Consider the following 24,099-nt stretch of genomic DNA (forward strand, 5'->3'; position numbering starts at 1 on the left):
GTCATCGCAACTGGAGCTTGTGTACTCACTATTCTCGGTAATGTTGTAGTTTATTTCACATTACTGGGATTCTTCTTAGCATTCCAAGAAGATGTTGGCTGGCAAATTTAAACGACTGTAACTGAATGGATTTTTTACCAAATACTATGTTCTGATATATTTATCGAGTTGATGTCCTGCAAGAAAAGAAAATCACATTTGTATAAGTTCATTTCCCATATTTTATCAACAGTGCTATCAATGTTATACTTTGTGTTGCTTTTTATGGTTTAGTGACCCGTCATGTGAAAATAAAAACACAAATGACCTTGATAGCGCAGCGCCAGCAACAAAATTTATTAAAACTTCAAAGAGATGGCTTAACTTCCTCGAAATCTTATGGAAGTAATCTTCTGTTTATCTTCAGTTCTGTCAAATTAATCTAAGATCTAGAGCTTTTTTGTTTAATAATAGTAGATTAAGGCTTACATACTATAACATTATAATTTAAATGAAAGAATAAAAGTGATGCATTAAGTTATTAATGTGAAATAGATTTTGTGAATTATGCTACAATTTGCATTATATAACAGATTATTGGAATTTACAGATACATTAGGTATGCATCTAGATTATAGTCAATTATCACCGTATATGCGTCATCATATTCGATAATTATATAATTAAAAAAAACGTCTTAAAAGTTGAAATAGACATAGTAATCTAGATCATCTCATACTAGCCAGTTTTAGAGTCCCTACCTGCGTTTATATCTGCAATCACTATTAATCTTAGTATCCACGTGCCAGTCATATTAATATGACTTGATAAATTCTTTAAAGTATTAATAAATACGCACCATCGGCTTAAAATGTATGTAGGCAATCAGCCTTATGATAACTTACACCTTATCTGCTTCACTTGTTATGAATCTCACAATTTAATTGAATTATAAATGTTCGTACGAAATTCAGTAAACAACTTCTTTCCTGATCTTGAAACCTTATTAAATTTATTTATGCACAAATTTTTGACACACATATGAGTCACGATACTTCTTAATTGAAGCCTACAATAGTTTCAATCATAAAATTTATTCCTGACGTATATACTGTGTGAATAAAGTGCAAATAAACAAGAACATAGTACGAAAGAAATTTGATCACACAGTAGTACAAGTGATACGTATATCACACAGTAATCGTTCGCTATTCAAAAGCGTAAGACACTTGATAGTGAAGCAATCATTAATTTTATAACTGCAAATTTGCAATAACTTTGTTTACGTCTAGGTTGATGTGATATCATAAATCAAAGAATTAATCCAGTGTTATTTTATAAATTATTTTCAAGTGACATGAGGAGAAAACATCATTGATTAATTAGTAACCGCGAATATGTTCATTAGTGCTTCTTATTTTGCATGTGAATTGACCTTGATGACTGCAATAGTTATGCAGTTTTCTCTCACAATGTGGATGAAATTGTTAATTAATTATAATTGTAGACAATATTGAATAATGCAAAACTATCACACAGTTCTCATATCATCACTTATAGAACTTATGGGAGTGTTCATTTATGATGTCTAGCATGAGATGCTTAGAATAGTTTTCTGGGTCAAATGCTAGATCTCTGAGGGTATCCTTAGTAATTTTCATAATTTTGTCTTATAATAGTCCAAAATTCATACGATATATAGGAGACAGTACTGAAGTCTCCTTCTCTCAACGTCCTAAGTGAACAGCTCCTCTCCGGCTACTCAAATAAATAATTTAGAATTTCTAACCGTCATTCTTTCCCTAACAATAGTCAAGATTGACCTGATAATCCCATTTCTTAATAGACATCATTCATGAATGACAGCAATGAAAGACAGTTGCTGAAAGCTGAGAACTTTAATATTTGTTAGAATAAGATAGAAGTCGTTTGCAACAATAAAACATTTTCACTTTTATTAGATGAGTTTAATTGCGACAACAGATTGAGATCTAAATAAAAATAATGAATTTTGTTTAGTGTTGAACTGAGAATTTTTAATATAACAAGCACGTGGAGTATCAACATTGAAGGATATTCCTCTCTGAGATGAGAGAGTGTTGAGAGAACAAGAGTGAGAAAAAAATATCCTGACAGCTGTTTTACTATAAAAGCAATTGCAACAGTGTGAAATCTCTTAGTCTTGTGCCGGAAGTTCTTAGAATCAGAAGTGGTAAGGAATAAGCGCGATCAAACGGATAAGTGAAATAAAAACATTGAAAGGACTATATTAGTGTTTAGTGCAAATAAATATCAATGGTGTGAGGAACTTTACATTCCTAAAAATATCATTCATTTCCATGAATAAGCACTTCATTAGCAAACAAATTTTTATGGATGTTTATGCAGCATATGAAATGAATTGATTCAATAGATTTCTATGGAATTGTGAAAGATAGAAAGAGATGGAAAATGATTTAATTAGCGAATTTTAATTAATGTTGAAAGAAAAGAAGTTGTAAATATTTGTTTCCATAGCTGAATTTATGCTTAAAAAATTATTAAGAATATAAGGACATCAAAAGAAAAGTGAAAGTGAAAATTCAAACCTGTTGCTTCCTCCTTTTAATATTTAGATCAATCAAACAAGAGTGTGAGGAACAAATTTAACATCTACTGCTCAATCTATCGCTCTTTAAGTGCTTCAAAATAATTTCTTTGTCTTTTTTGTGAAAATGTGAATTTAGATAAATGTAGCGAGGAAATAAAACGACAGTGGAATAATCGTCTTGATACAATTAAAATTTAAATCTGAATTATTTTTCTTTGTCGTAAGGGAAATAATATCGCGATTGTTTATGAATGGCTTTAAAGCAAGTGCTATTGATTTAACATAAAATGTAAATTATCATTATCTTAAGGACGGATACAAAAAAGTTAGTCGGGGTTGGCTTAAATAATTTATAGCACATTTTACAAAAAAAGGAAGTTTATTAAAAATTTTTGAGCTTTTTTTTTGCAATAAAATTGCTTAATTTATGTAAAAAGTTGTTCTACATACTGCTCATGCATCTAAATATTTGTTTAAATTTTCATAATTTAAAAAAAAAAATTGTTTTTATTTACATAGAAAAAATTACGGAATTTACAAAGAAGCTTAGATATTTAACAAAATTTAAAGGTCCTCTTTAGCGAATATAACAAAGTTTTGTAATTGTGTAAATGTAGTTTAATTAAAGCGACTTCCTTAAGGATTTATAATTTCACAATGATGTTTATTCTTCAGAGTTCAAAAGTAGATTGAACTTTTGTATGAAAAGGGGATTTCAACTATGTACAATAAATATTATTCAAATCTCAAATGCCCGTTATAGCAATCAATTCTCATCTAACTTTAAACAGTATCAGGAAAAAGGAATAAACTTCAAATTCTGAGTTAATCTAGATGGATTGATTTTTAAAGCACAAAAACATAATTGAGCCAAACCCAAAAATAATTGAATCGTCCATAAGATAAAAACAAAAACATCAATGAATTAATTAATTAAAAATCTTATATTTCAGCTTTAGGGATTTAATAAAGTGATTTAAGTATGATACGAACTGTCAAAGTATTTACATAAACCCCCTAATCAAGTTATCAATGAAATTTTTCTGGTGCTAAAGAAAATTTTTCCCATCAATTAAACAAATTTTTGTGACGAAAACAATTTTTAAAGTTGAATCCAAAATGATTCTTCGTGTGATAAAAATCGTAGTGTTATGTGCATTTTTAAGGCGTTTAACATTGTGTATAAGTGATGCTAAGACTACTGTAGATAAAAATGAAAAGGATAAAAATAAAACAACTTTTTATCCAAATATTTTAGAGCAGAAAGAGCGGGATGGGGTAAGTTTCTAACTAAATTCTAAGACCTAAAGAGTTGCTTGGAGCTGCAAAAATTCCACTCCGAATTAGCTCTGGATTATTAAATATAGCAAACTACAATCACAGACTCTAACAAAAGCATTTTCTATTATCTTCCTTTAATTAACAAATTCAGTATAAAATATACAACGTGGGTGTTTTGATGGCTTCTCATCTCAGTGAGTATTACCGTCAGCTTTTCACTAATTCTATTATAATAAAATAATAATAATTAAATTGTAAGATTGACTGCGTGAATTCCTGAGTTTTATTTATTCAAAAGGCAAGGTGAAGAGAAATTCGTTTAATTTAGAACAATTTACATAAATTGAGCATTAAGATTACTTGATTTGGCTGTGAAAAGAATTTTACTTCCTTCAATAATTCGCAAAACAGGAAATATAGGCTAACGTCTTGTGAATTTGACAAAAGTCATTCACAAAACGTTATGACAATAATAAACAGGAAATTGCTCAGTCAAAGATTAAATCCCGAGCATTTGTGAAAAGGAGATTTGTGAAGATATATTGGGGATGTTCCTAAGTGACGTAAAATTCATAATTTACTTCACCATACAGTCAGAGCTCGAAGTTGACTCAGATTTTTTTCGACTATTCCATACAAAATCCGCATGAACATTTCAAGTTCTGCATGCATCACTATTACGGACATTCGGATATCACTGTCCAACAATCCCTAATATAATAACAATCCCTAAAAGTTGGGGGAATAGATAAATTTGTGAGATTTACATAGGACCTTCATGAATGTTGTAGATTTGTTTGCTTTTAATTTACTATAATACATTTAATGGGAAGGGAGGATATGCCAAAAACATTTACATGATGCTTATAATAGGAATTGATTATGATAAAATGCCATTTCATCGTGATTTAAAGTTTGAATTTGACGAAATCCATGATTATGTTTTGACATGAGCGACAAAGTTGGCATGACAAAATTGAAAAAGATTTAAGTATTAAGCCACTGATATAAATTGTTTGTACTCGTGACTCATAATCATGAACACTTTTAAACATAAAATTTCCTTTATTACTCCATGTAAATTAAGATTGTTTTGAATTTTGGTTTAATGCTCCCCGCCAGCGTCGTCAACTTTGAGTCGGAACTTTGAAAACATTTCATATTAAAAATGATGTAAAAATTCCCTTTGTGAAATCTAATTTACTTTTTTTTGCACACCCACCATGTGCATAGATGTAATGTGTAAGTCAGTTATTTTATAAGCATACCTCATAAAGAATATTAAGTTACAAATGTTGAGACACAAAAGGAGAGGTTTTGAAATTGGATTTAATGCGGGAACTCTGCATTATGTTGTTACTTATGACATGATGTGTTGAAAATTTGTTTAAAAAGTTTACACCATGCAAATTAAATTATGTCAAAATCAGGAGAATGTCATGTTAAGTAGAATTAATTGTTTTCGTAACTATAACACATAGCTTTAAATTTGCAACTTAGTCGGTTCCTAGTCATGCTACAGTTTCTCAGACTATATCGCAGAATCAGACGTTAGAAAAGAAGCTTAAAGTATGTAAAAGCATATCCATTAGGACTTTAATATTCATTTATAATTATTATAAATAAACATTCCATTTCGTACACACGAGGATTGAAGTTTCCTTTGTAAAATCGTCAACCTTTTCGTGTCATTTATATAAAGTGAAAAGGAAAACGAAGTGAAGTTCACGTGATATCTATGAGACTGTATTGTCATCTGCATTTCCCAAATGATTCACTAGAGTTCGAGCTATGATCCTTATCATTAAATAAAAATATATTAGGTAGGGTTATGAATTTTGATGAGATGCCACGTGCTAAAAATCATCTTCCTGCCTCGGTTTATTTGCATGCATGGAAGTTCTTTGGTATCCTGTCATCCGTAGATGTTTCTTATTTCAACACTTTATGCTTGTTTCGTTTCGTGTATATTTCATCTCATTCATGTGGTTGTAAGTTAGTATAAAATAATATACAGCATGAAATATGAGTAGAATCTTTAAGCTTTTATGAGAATATAAAACGCACATAAAGTGATGGGATACATTTAAGGAGCTTCTTTGCATTAACTTTTAAATTCAAATTATATTACGTTTTGAAAAATGTAGTCAACAACCTCTACACATGTATATGCGGATGAAAATGTTTGCGGTTTTCTTTGGTAATAGGCGGAAAAAGGTGTTATAGTCCGTTGAAAATGTTTGATGAGAGGCGAGAAATGTAAACTTATTTATTAAAACTTGATCAAACTGGTGGAATTTACACAAAATAATGAACATCGGATGGAAAGCGTAGCTAAATAAAGGATGAAAGGCGGTTTTGTTGAGATCATTATTGAAAATATAATCTAATCACAATATCCTACTCATTCTCATCTTAGAAGTAATCTACGCTCAATCTTTTTGAGAGTTTCTCTTAATAACATTTCTCGCAAGTTTAAGCTTCGATTACATCAAATTTTATATAAGGGTTTTCTGCGCCTAATGTGATTATCACTAACGAAATTTCGAGCCTCATTCTTTGCATTAAGCATAAAGCTCATAGAAAACAGACAAGTTAACATTTGAAGCATGAAAAAAAGCTTCAACATCAGAAGAATCCACAGAATAATTTTGGGAATTAACAATGATTGATACCAGAATAAATGAGCCTCAATTATTCTAGATGTCATTTATTAAAACAAACATTTATTTCCTTATACAGTTGAACAAATAAATATTTAGATTCTCCACACACTTCATCAAATTTAATTTATTATGTACAGTTTAATTGTCACAAATATACTCGCGTTGCCATCATACCCGAGAAACATATATAAAGAAGGATCCGCCATGGAATTTTAAAGGCTCCGTTAAACCTCTTGGTTCTATCTGGTGTTAACAAAAGAGATTTAGCAGAGCCTTAATAGCACCATGATGGAGACTTCCTCATTTGTGTCACTCGGGATTGCCATTCCCATGTGAAATATTTTCAGCAATTTCTCACATTGTGAATATTTAATTACTGGCATTTTTAAATCTATGTAAAGAATATTGCAATAATTCACGCAGTTATAGCACATAAATTTCCACATGTTTTTACTAATTATACATTCTACAGACTCTCCATTTGACCTTGAGAGATGTGGACCTGCCATTGATATTGGGCTGGAGAGAATAAATAGGGAATTTTTGGATCATCACAAAGTGTTTCTTAATAAAGTTCAGCAGAGGTGAGTGGAAGTTATTTTAAATATATTATTCTACATATGCATCAATCGATGCTATGACACCAGACTATAAAGATCAAAATTCTCAAAATCATACGTTCATCATATATTGTATTCTAGTGATTTACTCATGCTGTCTGTCTCGTTCATGTATTAAGATTAGATCATGTCCACACTAGTAGGTTAACTGACTATGTAACTACGATAAAAAAAGGTTAAATAATCCGGAAAAGAATAACGAGTGTCGGTTTTGAATTGAACTAGATTTTTATGGACTTTAAAATAGTTTTGTTTTTGTCAGCTTATCTGATTTCTTTCAAAGTCAAAACAATTTTAAATTCTATTTAAACTAACATTGAAAGTCATTTGAGCATCAAACGGAATTGAATTTATTGGAATGTGAGTTTCCTTCCTGATGTCAATGTGAATATCGAATTATTCATTTATATCATGCATTGTTTTGATTGATTTCAGGGACATGATTTCGAAGGATCTCTGGATCAAGAGTTCAATTAAAGTTTCATATTGTCTATTTCATTAGTCTATGTTGAGTATATTTTCGAACTTTGAGAATCATTCCCAATCCGCAATGTGTACATCAAAGCTTCCCACATTCTACCATTCCTCATTCGTTCTGTGACTTCAAATTACTCAAGTGTGGTTTAATAACAAATGGTTCAATTTGTACTATAAATAAACTTCAAGTTGGTTTTAAAACAAATTGACACCTTCCACAACGTCCTTCGACTAGATCAGCACGTTTTACTATCAAATATTTGCTTGATTGAGAAATGTTTATCCTAGCTTCGTCCAAAAACCAAAAAGAAATTCAAGCACGTTGCTAACTTTTTTGAGATATTTTTTGTCTAGCCACAAATTCTGAAGAAAAAATTCAATTTTCAATTAAAAGTTTTAAACTTGTTCTTTGTGCACAAGTTGAGTAGAAAATTCCTTAAATACCACAAACTTTTATTGCTGTTGACCAGGATTCTACACATTCTGAGTAGAGAAACATTGGACATGTGTTAAAATTCCTTTTTATTCTTGTATCATCATAAATAATGCAAGATGAATTAGAAAAAAGCTGAAATTGATTGGATGTGGGACAAGTTGAATCTATAATTTTACTACTGTGGAATGCTGTCCGTAGAACGTAACGGATGGGAGAAGTTGAATCACAAGAAGACTTCATGAAAGTCTCAAGGACCTTTTCGAATCATTTCTCTCTTCGTTCCTATGAATTAAAGATCCATACATTCACATTGAATATCCATCCTTTAAACATTACATCACCCCAAAAAAAAGTAAGCATATGCAAAAATCGATTTGTTGTTCAGTGTCTTCTATTTTAAATGTAACACGATAGTTGACTTTTTACTTTGCTAGACCTTCACATTGAAATTTTGTTACGCCATTGTGAAGTGTCAAATGACAAATACTTTAAGGATACGATGGACGTCAACATGTGTAGTGTTAATACTCTGATAAACACAAAGTCATTGAACCATTTGAACTGGAATTTTGTAATGAAAATTCCTGAGGTTCTATGGCATTGCTATAGATTGATGTACAAATAAATTGATTCGAAAATCAAAATAATTTGGTTTCATAGCTTTGATTAGTCATCCATAATTGGTGATTTCTGATTGACATGGACATTTTTTGAGGTACTAGGTCAATAGAATCAGCTTCAGCAGCTCGTGTCTTTCATGAATGTAAATTTCGGATGAAAAATTCATGATTTTGGACACTTAAAAACATACTCATTCGGTTGAGATCCAAGAATAGTCTCATGGCTGCTTCTGCATTCTCACTTTACTCTTAATCGTATTAATCCATATAATCTTAAAGTACTCGAGGATGAAATGAAAACAAAACAGTGTTTCTTGTTATTTTGTTTTCATATTCTTCTGCCTGTTTTGATAATTCAATGAAATTTGTCTATAGTCAACTCCAACTCCGCGAAGACACGCACATGCAATAACAAGAAATATTATTATCATTTTTATTTGACGGAAAAATATTCCCCAAAAGAGGATTATAGCGAAAGAGAAAATTTTTCATTACTCTACGCTGTTTGACCTACATTTACATTTTCATTTTGGTACTGTCGTACGCAGGAAGTTGGTTGGATGGAATGAAATTGCCGAAAAAAGACACGATTGTCAAAATATTTTCTTTTGTCTTTTTTAAGATCGTTTGAAAATGCATTAGATTCTCTTGCTCTATTTGGCTTTGATGTGGAATAGCTGAAATCAAAAGCACTAAAGATACTATAGAAAAAGGAAGTGGCTGATAAGCTTATTCAAATTATTTTACTTTATTTTGTTATTTTATGCTGAGATGAAAGAATTTGAACTTATTGACAGATTTTTAAGGCTCTCAATTTAGAATGGAAGTAATTTGATTAGATTTGCCTTTAAAGCGTCTAATAAGTCATGGCATTTTGTATCTAATATGAAGGAAATAGCTTTAAACGTACAAACCCGAGTAACACAACCATTACTAACTTTTCATCATAAATGTTTACGATGTAAAATCCTAATCGCTGCATTGTGCTGCTCGGGAAAGTGCTAATTTGTAATAAAATCGCAGACTATTTATTACCAGCTATACTTCAACCTCATCGTCTTTGATTGCTCCTTTTGACAAACCATATTATTCTCTATCGAGACTTTTATGATCAACACTAATGAGCATTTGACATTTATGATTGTAGGAAATGGTTGAACCAAATAAAATTTATGAATCTACTGTGCTATTTTCTCTAATTCATATGAAGCATATAAAGCTTTCATTGCATTTATTTTCGTTCTCATTCATTGGTTTGATATCCAAGGATCATAAAGAGAAAATTGGACATCAAAGCAAATTATGAGATATTATGTTATGTCTGTTGTTGTGAATGCGTAATTCCAAATGATGTCCAGAGAAAATTTTGTGTTTGGTAGACAGTTCTGACAAAAAAGTAGACTTCCTCGCTACAGTGTTGAAAAAACAATCATAATGACTTGACTATGAGAAATCATGTTACCTAAATTGACGCTATTTATAGTTTATCCAGTAGAATCAAGTCTACTTTCTTTATTTTGTCTTCTGAGATCATAATAGGCATCCTATAAAAATTCATAGCACATCTTTTCGTTTTACGAGAGCATTTTCAAGGAGAAAATATAGCAAAACAATCAATTTGTCTGTTAAGTGTTTTATTCATGCACTTCTATAGCTTAATAAATTTGCATAACATAATAAAGTCAAAGCTTGAAGCTTTGATTGTTAGGAGGAACTGCGCTACAATTTGTCACTTCTCGCATTCAAGATTGAAATCCATTTCAATAACACTTTGATCCTTTTAATACATTATTGTATGCTCGTCTAGTTCCAGCCTAGAAAAAACTAAACAAAATCATAAAATCAGTGTCATAAAGAGAATAAAAACTTTAACATATGACATATTTATGATGTGGATATACAAGTAATTTACTGGAGCCATACAGAAATGTAAACATATCTTATGCTATGAAGTGTATCATTTACAATTGACATCAAGGTTAAAGCATTACAAAGAATAGTGTCTTCATTCATTCCATGACACTGAATGAATTTTGTGGTTTGCATATTTTATGATAAAAATGAGTAATGTTGTGTTGAGTATGAGTGACATGAGCGCATTTTGGTTTAAGTTCGCTCAGTAACCAGTTTTAGGTAAGCTTAAGGCTAGCCTGAACATCCATAGACTAGCTTAAAGCATGCTTAAAATTCATTTTTTGTCACTTAGAACATCAGACATTTCAACAAGCTTTAAAGTCAAAGTTATGTCCTTATACATTCACTCACTCTAAGTAGCTAACCATGGCTTCAATGTTGCAACAAATGATGAATGTTGTCAAGTAATATTATTTTGCATAAACAGACTAGCTTCAAATATATGAATGGAAGGAAAAAATCGATGAATAATTTAGAATTCAGGACTTAAATTTGTTGTTTGCTTCTCATTTAAAACTTTTTAGAAGTACATAAACGTGACAGAGTCATGAATACGCTAGATGAACACATGTGTACTGTTGAGTAGTGTCGTAATGGAAATAGAGAATTTTGGTTTATTAAAGTCTGCTTGAGGGTGGAATTGAAGGTTAATTTATTCAGAATTTGAGCATTTAAAGATTTATATTTTCAGCTATCCATACTGTTCTGGAAATAAGTCTCCTGGACTGGCTGCTGACATGTACTTTAAAGAGCATGTTATCACATTCATTGGACCAGCTTGTGCATTTGCTTTAGAACCAGTTGCAAGACTAGCTGACTATTGGAATGTTCCAATCATCACAGGAATGGGAGATCAGGTAAATCAATATTTTAATATGAACCTGCTGCAACGAGAAAAATTCATTTTAAGGTATTTTGGTATGCTTATTGCTTATCAAATATTTAAAGAAATGAAGCTCCACTTCTCAAGCGCCATCAGTGTAAAACGTATAAAAAATCGGAACTATGGAAATGTAAGAGCGGAAAAGTTTTTCCATTAAATTTTTTAAAGGCACACAAACAAAGTCCTTTAAAATGTGACAAGACAATTTTTATGTATAAAAAAGTTTACGATCTGTACAATTAAATGTCCTTTTGTGTTGAAAACCAGGATATTCCGTAATCCCTTGGGAAAATTTTTTGGTACGGAAGTTTTTTTGCTGTAAATTGTCAAATTATGCTAGGCTATAAATCGTTTAAAAATTTACTAGATCTCCAGATATTTTACTATAATCAAGAATCGTGACTAACAATTTAATCTGGAACTACAAATGGTAAACAATGAATGAACCAATTCCTTTCCCTTTCACCCAGACTTTACTATAAATCTAACCAACATTCAAAACAAGAAGCATTCAGATTTACATCCCACACACAAAAAGGGACGATTCCTTAGTATGAATAAGTGTGCATGAAAAAATGTAAAACTTTTTCATTGAATTTTTTTTTTGTTTCTGCCTTTTCCTCTTCTTACTTGCTTGCTTGTTTCATTCATTCATGTCTTGTTTATTCCGTTTTTATATTCTTTTACACGAGACAAGGCATTTATTTGCTGTTTCACTTATTAACTTTTGTGGTGATAGCTACGATGATAAGATATCACGTGTTAAAAATTCACTTTGACATAATGCTGATGATGGATATGCGTGTCTTGTGTAAAGTTATGGAACGGTTTGAAGATGATGTGCTGGATGTTTATGGAAGTTAGAGGAACACTATCTTATACTGCTAATGAACGTCACCAGTTAATGATCCGGAAAATATGCTCACAAGTAATCTCGAACGACACAAATGAAGAAGGTCTCGGAACACCATATGGAAGTCTGGTGGAGGAGCCTTCTTCATTTGTGTCGCTCGGTCACGAAGCAAAAGTGCAATGAAAAAGTTTTGCATAAGAATAAAATTTATTCAAGTGTTGAAAGGAAATTCGCAAAATTTCACATTTGTAACTGTAGGATGGACTTATATTATGAGTCGATTATCAACAGTTAAATGCTTTCAGTTAGGATATTTTTCAGACACGTTCTTTATTTACTCAAGTAGAAAAGGGATAGGATAAGCAATTTCAAGTTAAAGTACTTTGGGCTAGTTTAATGATTGGTTTATTTAATCAAAAAAAGTCCATCATGTTAAAAGTAATGAGTTTCTGAACAAATTTATCGGGATAGAATTCCACTCACATCTGACAACAAACTTTACTTTTCTGATCTTCACTTCTATTTCTAATCTATTATTTTTTTTGTTAATTAAAATAAATTCCATTTCATCCACTTAGTAGTCATCAAACACACTTAAGTCTTAAATGAAAAAAATCCTTTTATTAAGGGATGAGGATGCAACAAGTAGATGGGTTAGAAACACGACAAAACATAATTATACTCAATGTCTACGTCCTTCCATTATTTTATCAATTACTCTTTTAATGATAATACAGCAATCACTTAAGATACGGTTATTAATGATGATGGTGTTGACTCGGAAAACACAGTGACTCGCTATTTTCTAGAAAGTGATTTTATTTGCGCCCAATGATAATAAAAATTTACATTAAAGAGCTTAAAGGCACGCAATCATCATGTTTAAATTCTTCGGATGTTGAGCATTAATTGATATTTGGTTTGGGATTCTGATTGACTGTGAAAGGAAATTTGGTTTCCGATCTAGAAGGATTTCGATGATAAGCATTAGATAATGCAACAGCACGACTCAAAGACACCCTAATTTCAAAGAAAATCTTTTACTTTTACTGTATTTGTTCTGCTTATCTATTAAATTAGATTCTGAAATGGCTATCATTCGATGTGCCAACCATAATAATTAGAGAGAACAGCATTTACTGTCTTGAAAGAGCAGTCGATGAATTAATTAAATTTATTCAATGAAATAATAAGAAGACATCCAAAATCAGTGTGGGTGTCGAAAATTTTCTTTAATTTTATGTCCAAGAATGAAAAAGTTCAGCAAGTATTTGCAAGTCACAACATGGAAATTACCAATTATTGCTTATGCTCAGCATTATATGAAATTTAATTACGATTATCGATATTACTTCCTTGTATAATCACAACATTCTTATTTCTTTTTATTCACAGCCTCCGACAGAAGGCGAATTGACAGTTACTTCTGGTATTCTTGGTCGAATTACACATAAATGGAAGAACGAAAGCTCAGTAAGTTTACACAACGTAGAGAAAAGTCTTTAATTGTATATAAACAGCATTAATTTTTATTGTTGGAGTCGTTTGTAGATGTAAACAGTAATCTTAGTTCTATTGATAGGGTGTGAAAGAAGTTACAATTTACTTGTAAATACGAGGAATTGCTGTATTAATGCTATTAACAAGTCTCTTGTTAATCTGATAATTTGAAATTTCCATTTTAAATCTAAATCATCAAAAAAGTACGAATTCTAAAATTAAACAAAAAATAAATTGGGTACTTCTTCCTAATTGAAGCAGTTCCTTCCAAAATAAGTACTTTTATTTGCAAACCGCTCATATATTTCAAACTCAATTTATTCTTCACTCAAACTTTTTGGGCTCTTGAATTTTTCCAGCAAGTATAGCTCCTGGCAAAGCTTTTTTCATGTACTTGTTGCCTTTTTCAGCATAATCTTCTTGTTGCTTATTTCTTTATCATCAAGATGCCTTCAAATATGGCAACTGAATGACGCATTTTAAGAGGAATCTCAGAAATTCATTTAGAGATTTAATTATTCTCAAAAATGACAATTTAATTTTATATCATCACTTAAAACAGTGCTGTCCAACCTTTTTTGTACTACTGCACATCTTGATGGTAAGACACGATCGAAACCACTCAAGACACGTGGTTCATGAAACTTTCAATCATTTTACTTTGCCGCAGCACACAGTTTGAACAGCACTGACTTAGAACCTTGCAATTTTATTAACCATCAATCTTTTAATAATCCACAGCATTAAAATATTAATAACTGTTTATTTAACTTTTGTTTCCTAGTTTTTCAAAGATAAAACTCGCTATGCAACACTTACGAGAATGTCATACTGCCAATGTAGACTTAAACTTGTGTTTGCCAGTATTTTTAAAGAGTTTAACTTCAAGCATGTCGCATTGCTTCTCGACCGATCTGACCTGTTTTCACTGACAGTCGGAAAGAATCTAGAATATGGACTGAAGGAAGATGGTGTACTAAAGTTTGTTAAGGAACTGAATGGAAATGAATTGCTTCATGATGGAAAACTTAATAAATCTGAAAACGATAGGAGAATGAGGGAACTTAAAACGTATTTAAAGGACGCATCTATGTATTCACGTGTAATAATATTGTCTGTACGAGGACAGCTAGTTCGAAAGTTTATGATAGCTGCATATGAGTAAGTTACTCATTGTTTTCCTCCTAAAGCTAGTTAATTAAAAATTTCCTTTCTGTCGCTTATAGACTGGGAATGACAAAAGGTGATTGGACATTTCTTGATGTTGAGATCTTTCAAGTAAGTTTCACAAAAAAAGCAATTATTTATGTTAATTTTAATGACAAATGAAGCAAGAAATGGATGTACAACTAATTGATGTGCTAGTCATCCGTTAAAATTGCTTATTGCTTACAATTCTCGTTAATTTGCAATGCTTGTAACAATTTCGTAATTTTTCCGAATTTCCGTTTAGTCTGCTTATTGGGGCGATCATAATTGGGAAGGTAAGTAGAACTGACATTCAAGGCTAAATGGGTGGGTGGTGATAGAAATAAAATTATGCAAACGGTTCGATAACCTCAACACAATTTCATTTTTGTTGATTTATGAATTTGTTATTCGCATGTTTGGCACTAGTAATGGACATTGTCCCAAAATTATAAGCCAGGCTCATGTTTTCAATAGTAAAAACGTGCTTGGTTGGTCATAAAATTCACATTTATAAATATTTGAGGATTGAAGACCTTTTCTAGACAAAAATCGATCACAACTGCCCATTTATACTGAAAAATTCACATCAAATGGGGATTCATTCTAATTTTGTCAATATACCTTTTAACAGAGGACGATGATAATGACATGACAGCACGAAAAGCATTTGAAGCTCTCTTGAGAGTCTCTTTGTTGCAGCCAACGAGTCCGAAATTTAATCAATTTGCTGAGGAAGTGAGAAGAATCGCGAGACAAGAATATGAGTATACATTTTATGAAGGCGAAGAGGTAAGACTTGTAGCTTGGAACTATAAATTTGATATATGAGAAAATATATTCATGTAGGTGAACTTCTTCATCGGGGCATTTTATGATGGTGTTCTGTTACTTGGAATGACATTGAATGAAACACTCACGGAAGGTGGTGATATCCACGATGGTGTTGGATTAACAAGGAAAATGTAAGATAAATTAATAATATTAGCTTGTGATGATTGTAGTCATGCACAGTTCACAAAAATAAGACAGTTAACATATTTTTCATGCTTATCTCCATTCTAGGTGGAACAGGACATTTCAGGGTAAGTAGTACTTTGTTTTATTGACATATGTGGCCATAAATGTTTACTTCATCTCATATTGTTTATACTACATTAATTCCGTGATTGTTATGTGCGGAATCAGAGATGAATTTTATGATTCTTTTCACTTTTATTGTTCATATCACTGCAGACATGCAGTTGACCGATATAGTGTGGGAAATTTAAGAGTTAAAGTTGTTTTTGTGCTTTCTAGGTCAGCAATGAGATGTAATGAGATTATTTTTTAACTTCATTCTATATTTAGGGTTCTATAAATCGATATTGATGTGATAATTTAAAAACATATTTACGTATTCACATGAAAAATCGCAATTTTCTGTTTACATGAAACTCCTGTTCCTCATGTTTCATTCATTACTTCAAAATTAGTCTACCTTTTTTGGTATCTGTTTAAAAGTACTTCCGATATGATGCTGTGATAAAAAGCTGTTTTGAATTCCAATCTTCTCAACGACCCAATTTTTGTGCTCTTTAAACTGTCTAAAGAGATGGCAAAAACACAAACGGCAGTGAGAAAGGTTCAGTGAAATCAATTCAATGAGCAAACATTTTCTTCTTTCCAAATTCTTATATTTTTGTTACCCATGTTTCAATTTCAAAGCGATTAAATCTCGGAATTTAATGAAAAATTTTAGTTCAAGTTCAAGGAACAAAAGATCCGATTAATATTAAAATATTTGTCTAACTTCCTATCATTATCTTTGTTAGTTTGGTGTCTAATATTAAATTCAGCTCAAGTTTGGTGAGAAGAGTTATAACGATCATTTGAGATTTGAATAATATTCAATTTGCATAGTTGAAAACCCCTTTTGATGCAAAAGTTCAGTCCGTATTTGAACTCTGAAAAATAAACATCAATGTAAAATTATAAATACGTAAGGAAGTTGCTTTAATTAAACTACATTTACCACAATTACAAATAGGAGGAGAAGAAGGTTGAACATACCTGATAAACGACCCCAACAAAATAATTTTAATGACAAAATCCAATGAAATTATTCTAAAGGACGATACATAAGATTACTGGCACTAAAACTGTAATATTTATGAGCAACTCATTAATATTAATTTAGTGCCAATGATCCTATATTTTTTTTTGATATACTGCTTCTCAGAAGAGGGTCTTTCTCACGATACAGATGATTATGTTGATGAAGAGCTTTAAAGCGATGTTGATGATGAGCCTTGAATAAATCATTTTAATCATTCGAGAGAAAAGTTCGTCTCATATTTGAGTTCAATGTAGACTAAGGCAATGCATGCAGCGGTATTTTTTTGAGAAACGTGTGGGATTATGCGGAGAACTTTTTCCATTTCCAATGAAGCTTTCGAATTTATTTTATTGTTCAATTATTTTGAATTCTCAAATTGAAAAAGCTTTTTATGTAAATTTTAATCATGAACGCTTTATGAAAAACAAAATTGATAGCTATTGTTTGAGATCACATAATATAATTTATTTCATGAGTTTGCTTGCGATAAAAAATTTAATAAATCCTACTGGTGACAGAAATGTTTATCATGTCTTAAACAAGATGTACAAATATATAATCACTTTTTAAACTTGACGAGACGCTGATTCTAATAAAATGTATTTACTGTTTCATCAGGTATAACAGGCGTTGTGCGAATTGACGATAATGGCGATAGAGATGCTGATTATTCATTGCTTGATTTGGATCCTGTAACTGGACGTTTTGAAGTTGTTTCTCATTACTATGGAGCAAATCGGTAAGTCTTGACATGCTTTGTATTTCATTCTCGTCTCAAGTTTCTATACGACTTCCGAGAAAAATATTTTTTTCCATCAATGTCAAGGATTTTGAGCAACTTGTTATCGCTAAGTAGATATTGATGTTGAAAAGTTGTTGGAACTTTTAAAAATTTTATCAAATTCCCAGAACATCTGTAAATTATTCAGCATTCTCAGTAAAGTCAAACAATAACTTTTCAATGAAATTCAATATACGAAAAATCATCCTGAACTTTATAGCTTCAACCAAAATAACAAAAATAAAATTTTTTCTATTACAGGAGCTTAGTTGCAGTGCCAGGGAAACGTGAGTTGATATATAAATCGCAATTTTTTATGAATTCACAATTCAATTTCCATTTCTCAATAAAAAAAATTATGTTGTTTAGATATTCATTGGCCAGGATCAAGAGACGGACCACCACCCGATGTACCAGAATGCGGTTTTCTCGGAAATGATCCGGACTGTCAAGGAAACGGTATAAGAATAACACGCGTCCGTCCAGTTGCACATGATGACGATTATAATTTAAATTACGCAATATTCTTGACTTTATTTTTTATTATAACATTTGGAAGTTTTATTTACATCTTTTATTACATTTATTGCAAATAAAAAGTTTATGTGTTGAGCTTCATGTCCTTGTGGTGATTTTGGGCAGATTTATGAGTTGGGTTCGTTCAAAATTGCAGGCCTGCAGGCGAAAAATGCTGGGCTGCAGCATTGGACGAAATAAAAGATACGCCTCAATACTACTGGGCTGCGCATCTTAAATTCAGGCTTTTGATTCTTGGTCGAAGCATAATTATGAGGATGTAAGTTACACATAAGCCATGTTAACATAATTCTCTAACACATATCAATTAATTAGACTCTAATCCACAGATTAATTAACTTTAATCTGACCAAAATCATCTCAAGGACATATACATGATATTATATTAAATTTGTGAATGTAAAATATCTTATGTTGCTGTTTTATTATTTCCTCGTGGTATTTTTTCATCATAAAATTGCTGTTTATTTATTTCATTTTAATTTTCTCAATTGACTAGCATGTTGCACACTTCGGTTTCAAGCTTTTATGTTTAGGAAGTTACCCTTTGGGATATTAAATGTGTAAAGATGATTTTCACCATTAGCGCATATTATGGGATATCGGGCCATTAAACTTTGTGAATTTATTCACTTAGGAGGATCTAAAGTTTATGGAAGCTTTGACTTTTTAGGTCAAAAATTTTATTTTCCTGAAGGGAATCGAATAAGTGATTAATGCAGTGGTGGGCAACCTTGGTAGTAAGCCATGATCGAAATTGTACACGACGATAGATCGAAGGAGGTTGCCCACAACAGGATTAATGCAATGTCCATAAATGCGCTGCTGACTTTCGTTGCCTATACAAACATCAGAATCGTAATCTTCTTCCTATTTTTATTCTCCCCTTATTTTCATCTCACAATCATGAAGAGACAATAATAATCTACGGACTTTTATCCTTTGCTCTATTCTTTGTCTTCATATCGTCAATCTCATATCTATTTTACAAGTAAGATTAAATTTCATTTCACCTATGTGTAGCTCAACAGGCTACTATACGAGATTCGAATAATAACAATAATTATCTCCACAGGCAACTAAGGCTGAATAGTGAATTAAATGACATGACGTGGCGTGTGAAGCCTGATGATGTTCTGATTGAAGTTGGACGTCTTTTTGGATCGAAAATTGGACTGCAAAAATTAAATTATGAGGTATGGATACACTTCCTTAATGAGTTAATTACAACAGTACCCATTAATATTAAAGAAGGGATGTTTATAGAAAATGGAAGTTAATAATGATAATTAACTCAATTGACTATGGTAATTAAATCATGGCTTTGGTGTCTAGTTACAAGTTACATTTACACTCAAGTGATCCATAATGACACCCAAAAAAGTCTTATCGACAAGGTTAATTTCACTTAGTTTTTTGTTCCTTCCTAGAATTTCTCCATCACGCAACTTGGAGTGAGTTCCGGTCGAGGATCAATTGCCAGTGTCGGAAGTATTACTTCGCCTCAAGAAGCAATAACAATTGGTGTCTTTAAAGGAGAACGAGTTGCAATAAAGAGAATTCTCAAGAAGAAGGTATTGAGATTCATTAAAGTCACATCCTATTTCCTACCTTACTCATCCCAACATTTTTACAGGTCGAAATCAATTCTACGTTGTTATGGGAGATAAAGAAGACTCGTGACGTTAATCACGAGAATACAGTTAGATTTATAGGCGCATGTATTGATTTACCACGTCCTTATGTTCTCATACTGAACGAGTATTGCCCCAAAACGCTTAAGGAAGTGCTTGAAAATGAAGCTATTCAACTTGATTGGAATTTTCGTATGTCACTAATACATGACCTTGTTAAGGGCATGGCCTATCTGCATAATAGCGACGTCTCAGTTCATGGCAAATTGAGGTCGAGTAATTGCCTTATTGATGGACGATTTGTACTAAAGATATCCAATTTTGGCCTGAGAACATTGACAATGCCTTCAGAATTTGTTAAGGATCAAACGTATTATCACAGTTGAGTTGCCTTTTTCTTTTGTAATCTTATATTTTAAGGACGGTTTGAAGCAAATTGGCTTATCATCTTATCGACCACAATTCTCATGATGAAATGGTCGATTGATGCAAAATTCGCTTTAAACTTCCATAGATTTCATACTTAACTCTCGATTGAGGAATTTCGTGCACGAATTTCTAATAATATCAAGCAGAGATTTTACACACACTTTTCTTCTTGTCTATTTTTTGTCTAAATTTAGAACTCCTTTGGGTAGCACCAGAACTGCTTCCGATAACAGTGATACCAGGAACCCCCTCAACTCAAAAAGGCGACGTCTATTCATTCGCAATAATTCTCGAGGAAATTGTCGTTCGTGGTGGTCCCTACGAGTCTGTTAAATTGTACATGACGCTTACCCAAATTATAGATCGTGTGGCTGCACATGATAATCCACCGTTTCGTCCGCTCGTGGGCGAACGAGATTGCCCTTCTGATTTACTTGAATTGATGGAGAAATGTTGGAATGATAATCCGGATGAACGTCCATCATTTGGAAATATTAGAACGACTGTATCATGCATAATGAAGTAAGTGACTGTTGCGGACAGAATCAATGTTGATTCTTTTATCATAAATAAAAGGGTCGTTCACTAATAATGTCTGTTCGAGAATTGGGATTTAAAAATGAAATCTCAATGGAACTTGCTTATATCATGGACATCATAAGTGAATGACCCTTAAAATTTATTCAAATTGATTTTTAATACTCATTTTCACATCCACAGAGGATTTTGCGAGAATCTTATGGACGATTTACTGAGACGAATGGAACAATATGCAAATAATTTAGAGAGTCTTGTTGAGGAAAAGACGGAACAGTTGAGCATGGAAAAAAGACGTACAGAGGAATTACTTTACCAAGTGTTGCCAAAAAGTGTCGCAACAACGCTTCTAAGTGGCGAGATGGTACAACCCGAACAATTTGAATCTGTAACAATTTATTTCAGTGATATTTGTGGATTTACGGCATTATGCGCGCAATCGAATCCAATTGAAGTTGTTGACTTTTTGAATGACTTATACAGCACTTTTGATAGAATTATAGGATTTTATGATGTTTATAAAGTTGAAACAATTGGTGATGCTTACATGTGTGTATCTGGTCTACCTGAACGAAATGGTGATGATCATGCACGTGAAATTGGATTAATGGCTCTAGCTATACTTGATGCTGTAAAAAGTTTCACTATCAAACATAAACCCGAATATCAATTGAAAATTCGTATTGGAATTAATTCGGGAAGCGTTTGTGCAGGCGTTGTAGGACAAAAAATGCCAAGATATTGTCTGTTTGGTGACACAGTTAATACAGCATCGCGTCTTGAATCGACAGGTGAGCCATTAAAAATTCACGTCTCGAGAGCAACAAAAATTATTTTTGATAAGTTTGGCACGTTCCATCTCGAATTGAGGGGTGATATAGAATTAAAAGGAAAGGGAAAAGTTACGACATATTGGTTGTGTGGATGTTCCGAAAAGGATCCGAGGTATGAATTAAATTGCGACAATCAAGATGATATATTTTTAGGCTTTATTTTTTTCAGACCACCGACGCCACTCAAGAATCATATCGATAATGAAGTGAATCCATTTCCTATTTTGTTTCCGTCTATCAAATAAAATTATATACACAAAAATTTATTAAATGAAATGTCTGAATAAGTATGGGGTGGACACAACATCATCACAATCATAAAAAAATATTTCTTCTTATTTTCTATCACATACTTTTTTTCTATGGACGGCAAACATGCTTATTTATTCATTTTGAATTGGATAGATGAAATGACCAGCAGATTGTAATTTAGTGCCATTCGATATGTTTTGAATCAATATTTTATATCATTAGTTTGTCTAGTAAATTTGGTGAGAATCTATTTTGAGTACGCATACATATTATTTAATTAGAAATGACAATAACTGCTGTTTAAGGAACAACAATTTGATTGAAATGTTTTTTCAGAGGAACTTATCACTTGATCCAGATTTATTAACTTAGTAGACTAAAGCTGTATATTTAGAATTATCAATCAAAGTCTTCATTTCCAATTAATGCGCTATGTGCCAAAAACTTACTAGTTTTCAAAGTAAAAACCTCTATTTTATTATATTACACGAATGTTCATGTAGGTGTCTTATTATGCTTATCATAAGTTAGAAAATTAGTTTATTTCCATACAACATGAGAACACAATGAAGATTCGTCAGAAATGAAAGTCAAAGTAATTTTATTAGTACGAGTCATCCATCGATATTTATGACTGAATCACGGCCACTTTTGAAAGGTGAATTTTATTAGCTTTATTGAGCTATGTAAGAAGAACTGTCTAATTTCATGCAAAAGTAGTATTTTTCATGGTTCCAATGTACTCTTGTAAAGAGGATTCGAAGTCGACTCAAATTGACTGTTCCATACAAAATCTGAGTCGACCTCGAGGTCTGCTTTTAGGAATGATTATTGCAGAACTCGAATCTGATTTACGAGTTGACTCGAGTTCTAAATTATAGTTCAAATCAGCGCGAATGAATTTTGATTTGCTGGAATTTTGTTAAACGAGAGATTTTTGAATATTGGACTTATGACTTCATCAACATCGACATAATCTCAATTCATTAAATAAGTAGTAAGCCTAAGAATTTCATATTGTCAATGAAATGTTGAACCAGAAAATCAATTATCAGCATGGGTTCTGTACTTTATGCAGCTTATAGTCATTTACAGAAAGATTATATTATTTCTAATTAAAGTACAGGATTCTTGATTATTAGTAAATTTAAGAATTTTAAATGAAATTTTGAAAATTAAATATTTTTATAGAATGAATTTTACAAGAACATGAAGAATCAAATCAAAGAAGTTTTAGATTAATCTAAAATAAATCAATTTATTTATATGGATTGAAATTCTTGGAATGAAAGAATTGAATGTTTAAGTACATTTTATTGAGAAAGAATGAACAATAATTTAATTCCGAGCGACGCAAATGAAGAAGGCTTCGCTATAGAGCCTTCTCTATTAGACAGCCATATGGTTGCCAAATGGAGGCAGCTACCATTTGGTGAACCCTTCTTGATTTGTGTTGCTCGGGAATTAATCATAAAATTGTAGAAAAATTTTGTATAGGAAGTAAATTTTTGTAGTCAATGAAATGAACGGAAGAAGAAATTAAAGATTTATTTTAGTGCTTAATCCTTAGTCCTTCAAAGAGTAAAGATATCAAAAAGTCTATAGAAATAATTAAGAATATCAAGTCTAGATACCACAAAAATTATTTTATCTAGGGAAATCCATAAATTCTCAGTGTTTCATGATAGATGACCTGATTATTTTATGATAGAGTACTTAATGTAAGAATAGATAGATGAAATACCTTATCCTGCAGCGGAAAGAGAAAATGTGATGAATGTCTAACCATATGAATCTGTGTTAATATTTTTAGTTCATATATTTCAGGCTTGATTTAAGCTAATTTTTGGCAAATTCCAATACTTTAATGAAGAACTTCCAAAAAAGACTTCAGTTTGCTTTTTACATGCCAATCTACAAAAATGGGAACATTAATGTAACTTTAATTCGTAACTATGAATGATTAATTAAGTCATGATGAACATTAGATT

General features: G+C 31.6%; 1 protein-coding gene across 9 annotated transcripts; it reads left to right on the plus strand.

Annotated features, from left to right (window-relative positions):
• The first annotated feature begins 1,024 nt into the window (after positions 1–1,024).
• LOC139087863 (atrial natriuretic peptide receptor 1) lies at positions 1,025–23,246 on the plus strand. 9 transcript variants are annotated; one of them, XM_070636811.1, is made up of 22 exons: positions 1,025–1,482; positions 1,941–2,858; positions 3,523–3,847; positions 4,002–4,044; positions 6,989–7,100; positions 11,275–11,440; positions 13,715–13,792; positions 14,604–14,980; positions 15,046–15,097; positions 15,273–15,303; positions 15,642–15,799; positions 15,857–15,972; positions 16,073–16,092; positions 17,724–17,844; positions 18,148–18,173; positions 18,256–18,345; positions 19,336–19,414; positions 19,499–19,619; positions 19,854–19,997; positions 20,060–20,438; positions 20,681–21,008; positions 21,207–23,246. In XM_070636811.1, exons 3-22 carry the CDS (start codon positions 3,689–3,691, stop codon positions 22,099–22,101), a joined length of 3,495 nt encoding a protein of 1,164 aa, XP_070492912.1. In that variant the 5' UTR covers positions 1,025–1,482; positions 1,941–2,858; positions 3,523–3,688; the 3' UTR covers positions 22,102–23,246. The 9 variants fall into 9 exon arrangements, with proteins under 9 accessions (XP_070492912.1, XP_070492913.1, XP_070492914.1 ...); XM_070636812.1 differs by having other exon boundaries at positions 1,025–1,364; XM_070636813.1 differs by having other exon boundaries at positions 1,025–1,364; positions 1,999–2,858.
• Positions 23,247–24,099: the final 853 nt, after the last annotated feature.

The sequence above is a fragment of the Chironomus tepperi genome, unplaced genomic scaffold, assembly GCF_022539635.2.
Source record: "Chironomus tepperi strain 1889 unplaced genomic scaffold, CSIRO-AGI_Ctep_v1 contig_137, whole genome shotgun sequence".
NCBI classification, from domain to species: domain Eukaryota; kingdom Metazoa; phylum Arthropoda; class Insecta; order Diptera; family Chironomidae; genus Chironomus; species Chironomus tepperi.

Bases quoted from the DNA above. Each gene is read 5' to 3' on its own strand.
- LOC139087863 (XM_070636806.1), top strand. From the start codon at position 3,689: ATGATTCTTCGTGTGATAAAAATCGTAGTGTTATGTGCATTTTTAAGG. The intron at 13,793-14,603 runs GTAAGTTTACAC...TTTGTTTCCTAG, and splicing joins AATGGAAGAACGAAAGCTCA to TTTTTCAAAGATAAAACTCG. The intron at 15,800-15,856 runs GTAAGACTTGTA...ATATTCATGTAG, and splicing joins CATTTTATGAAGGCGAAGAG to GTGAACTTCTTCATCGGGGC.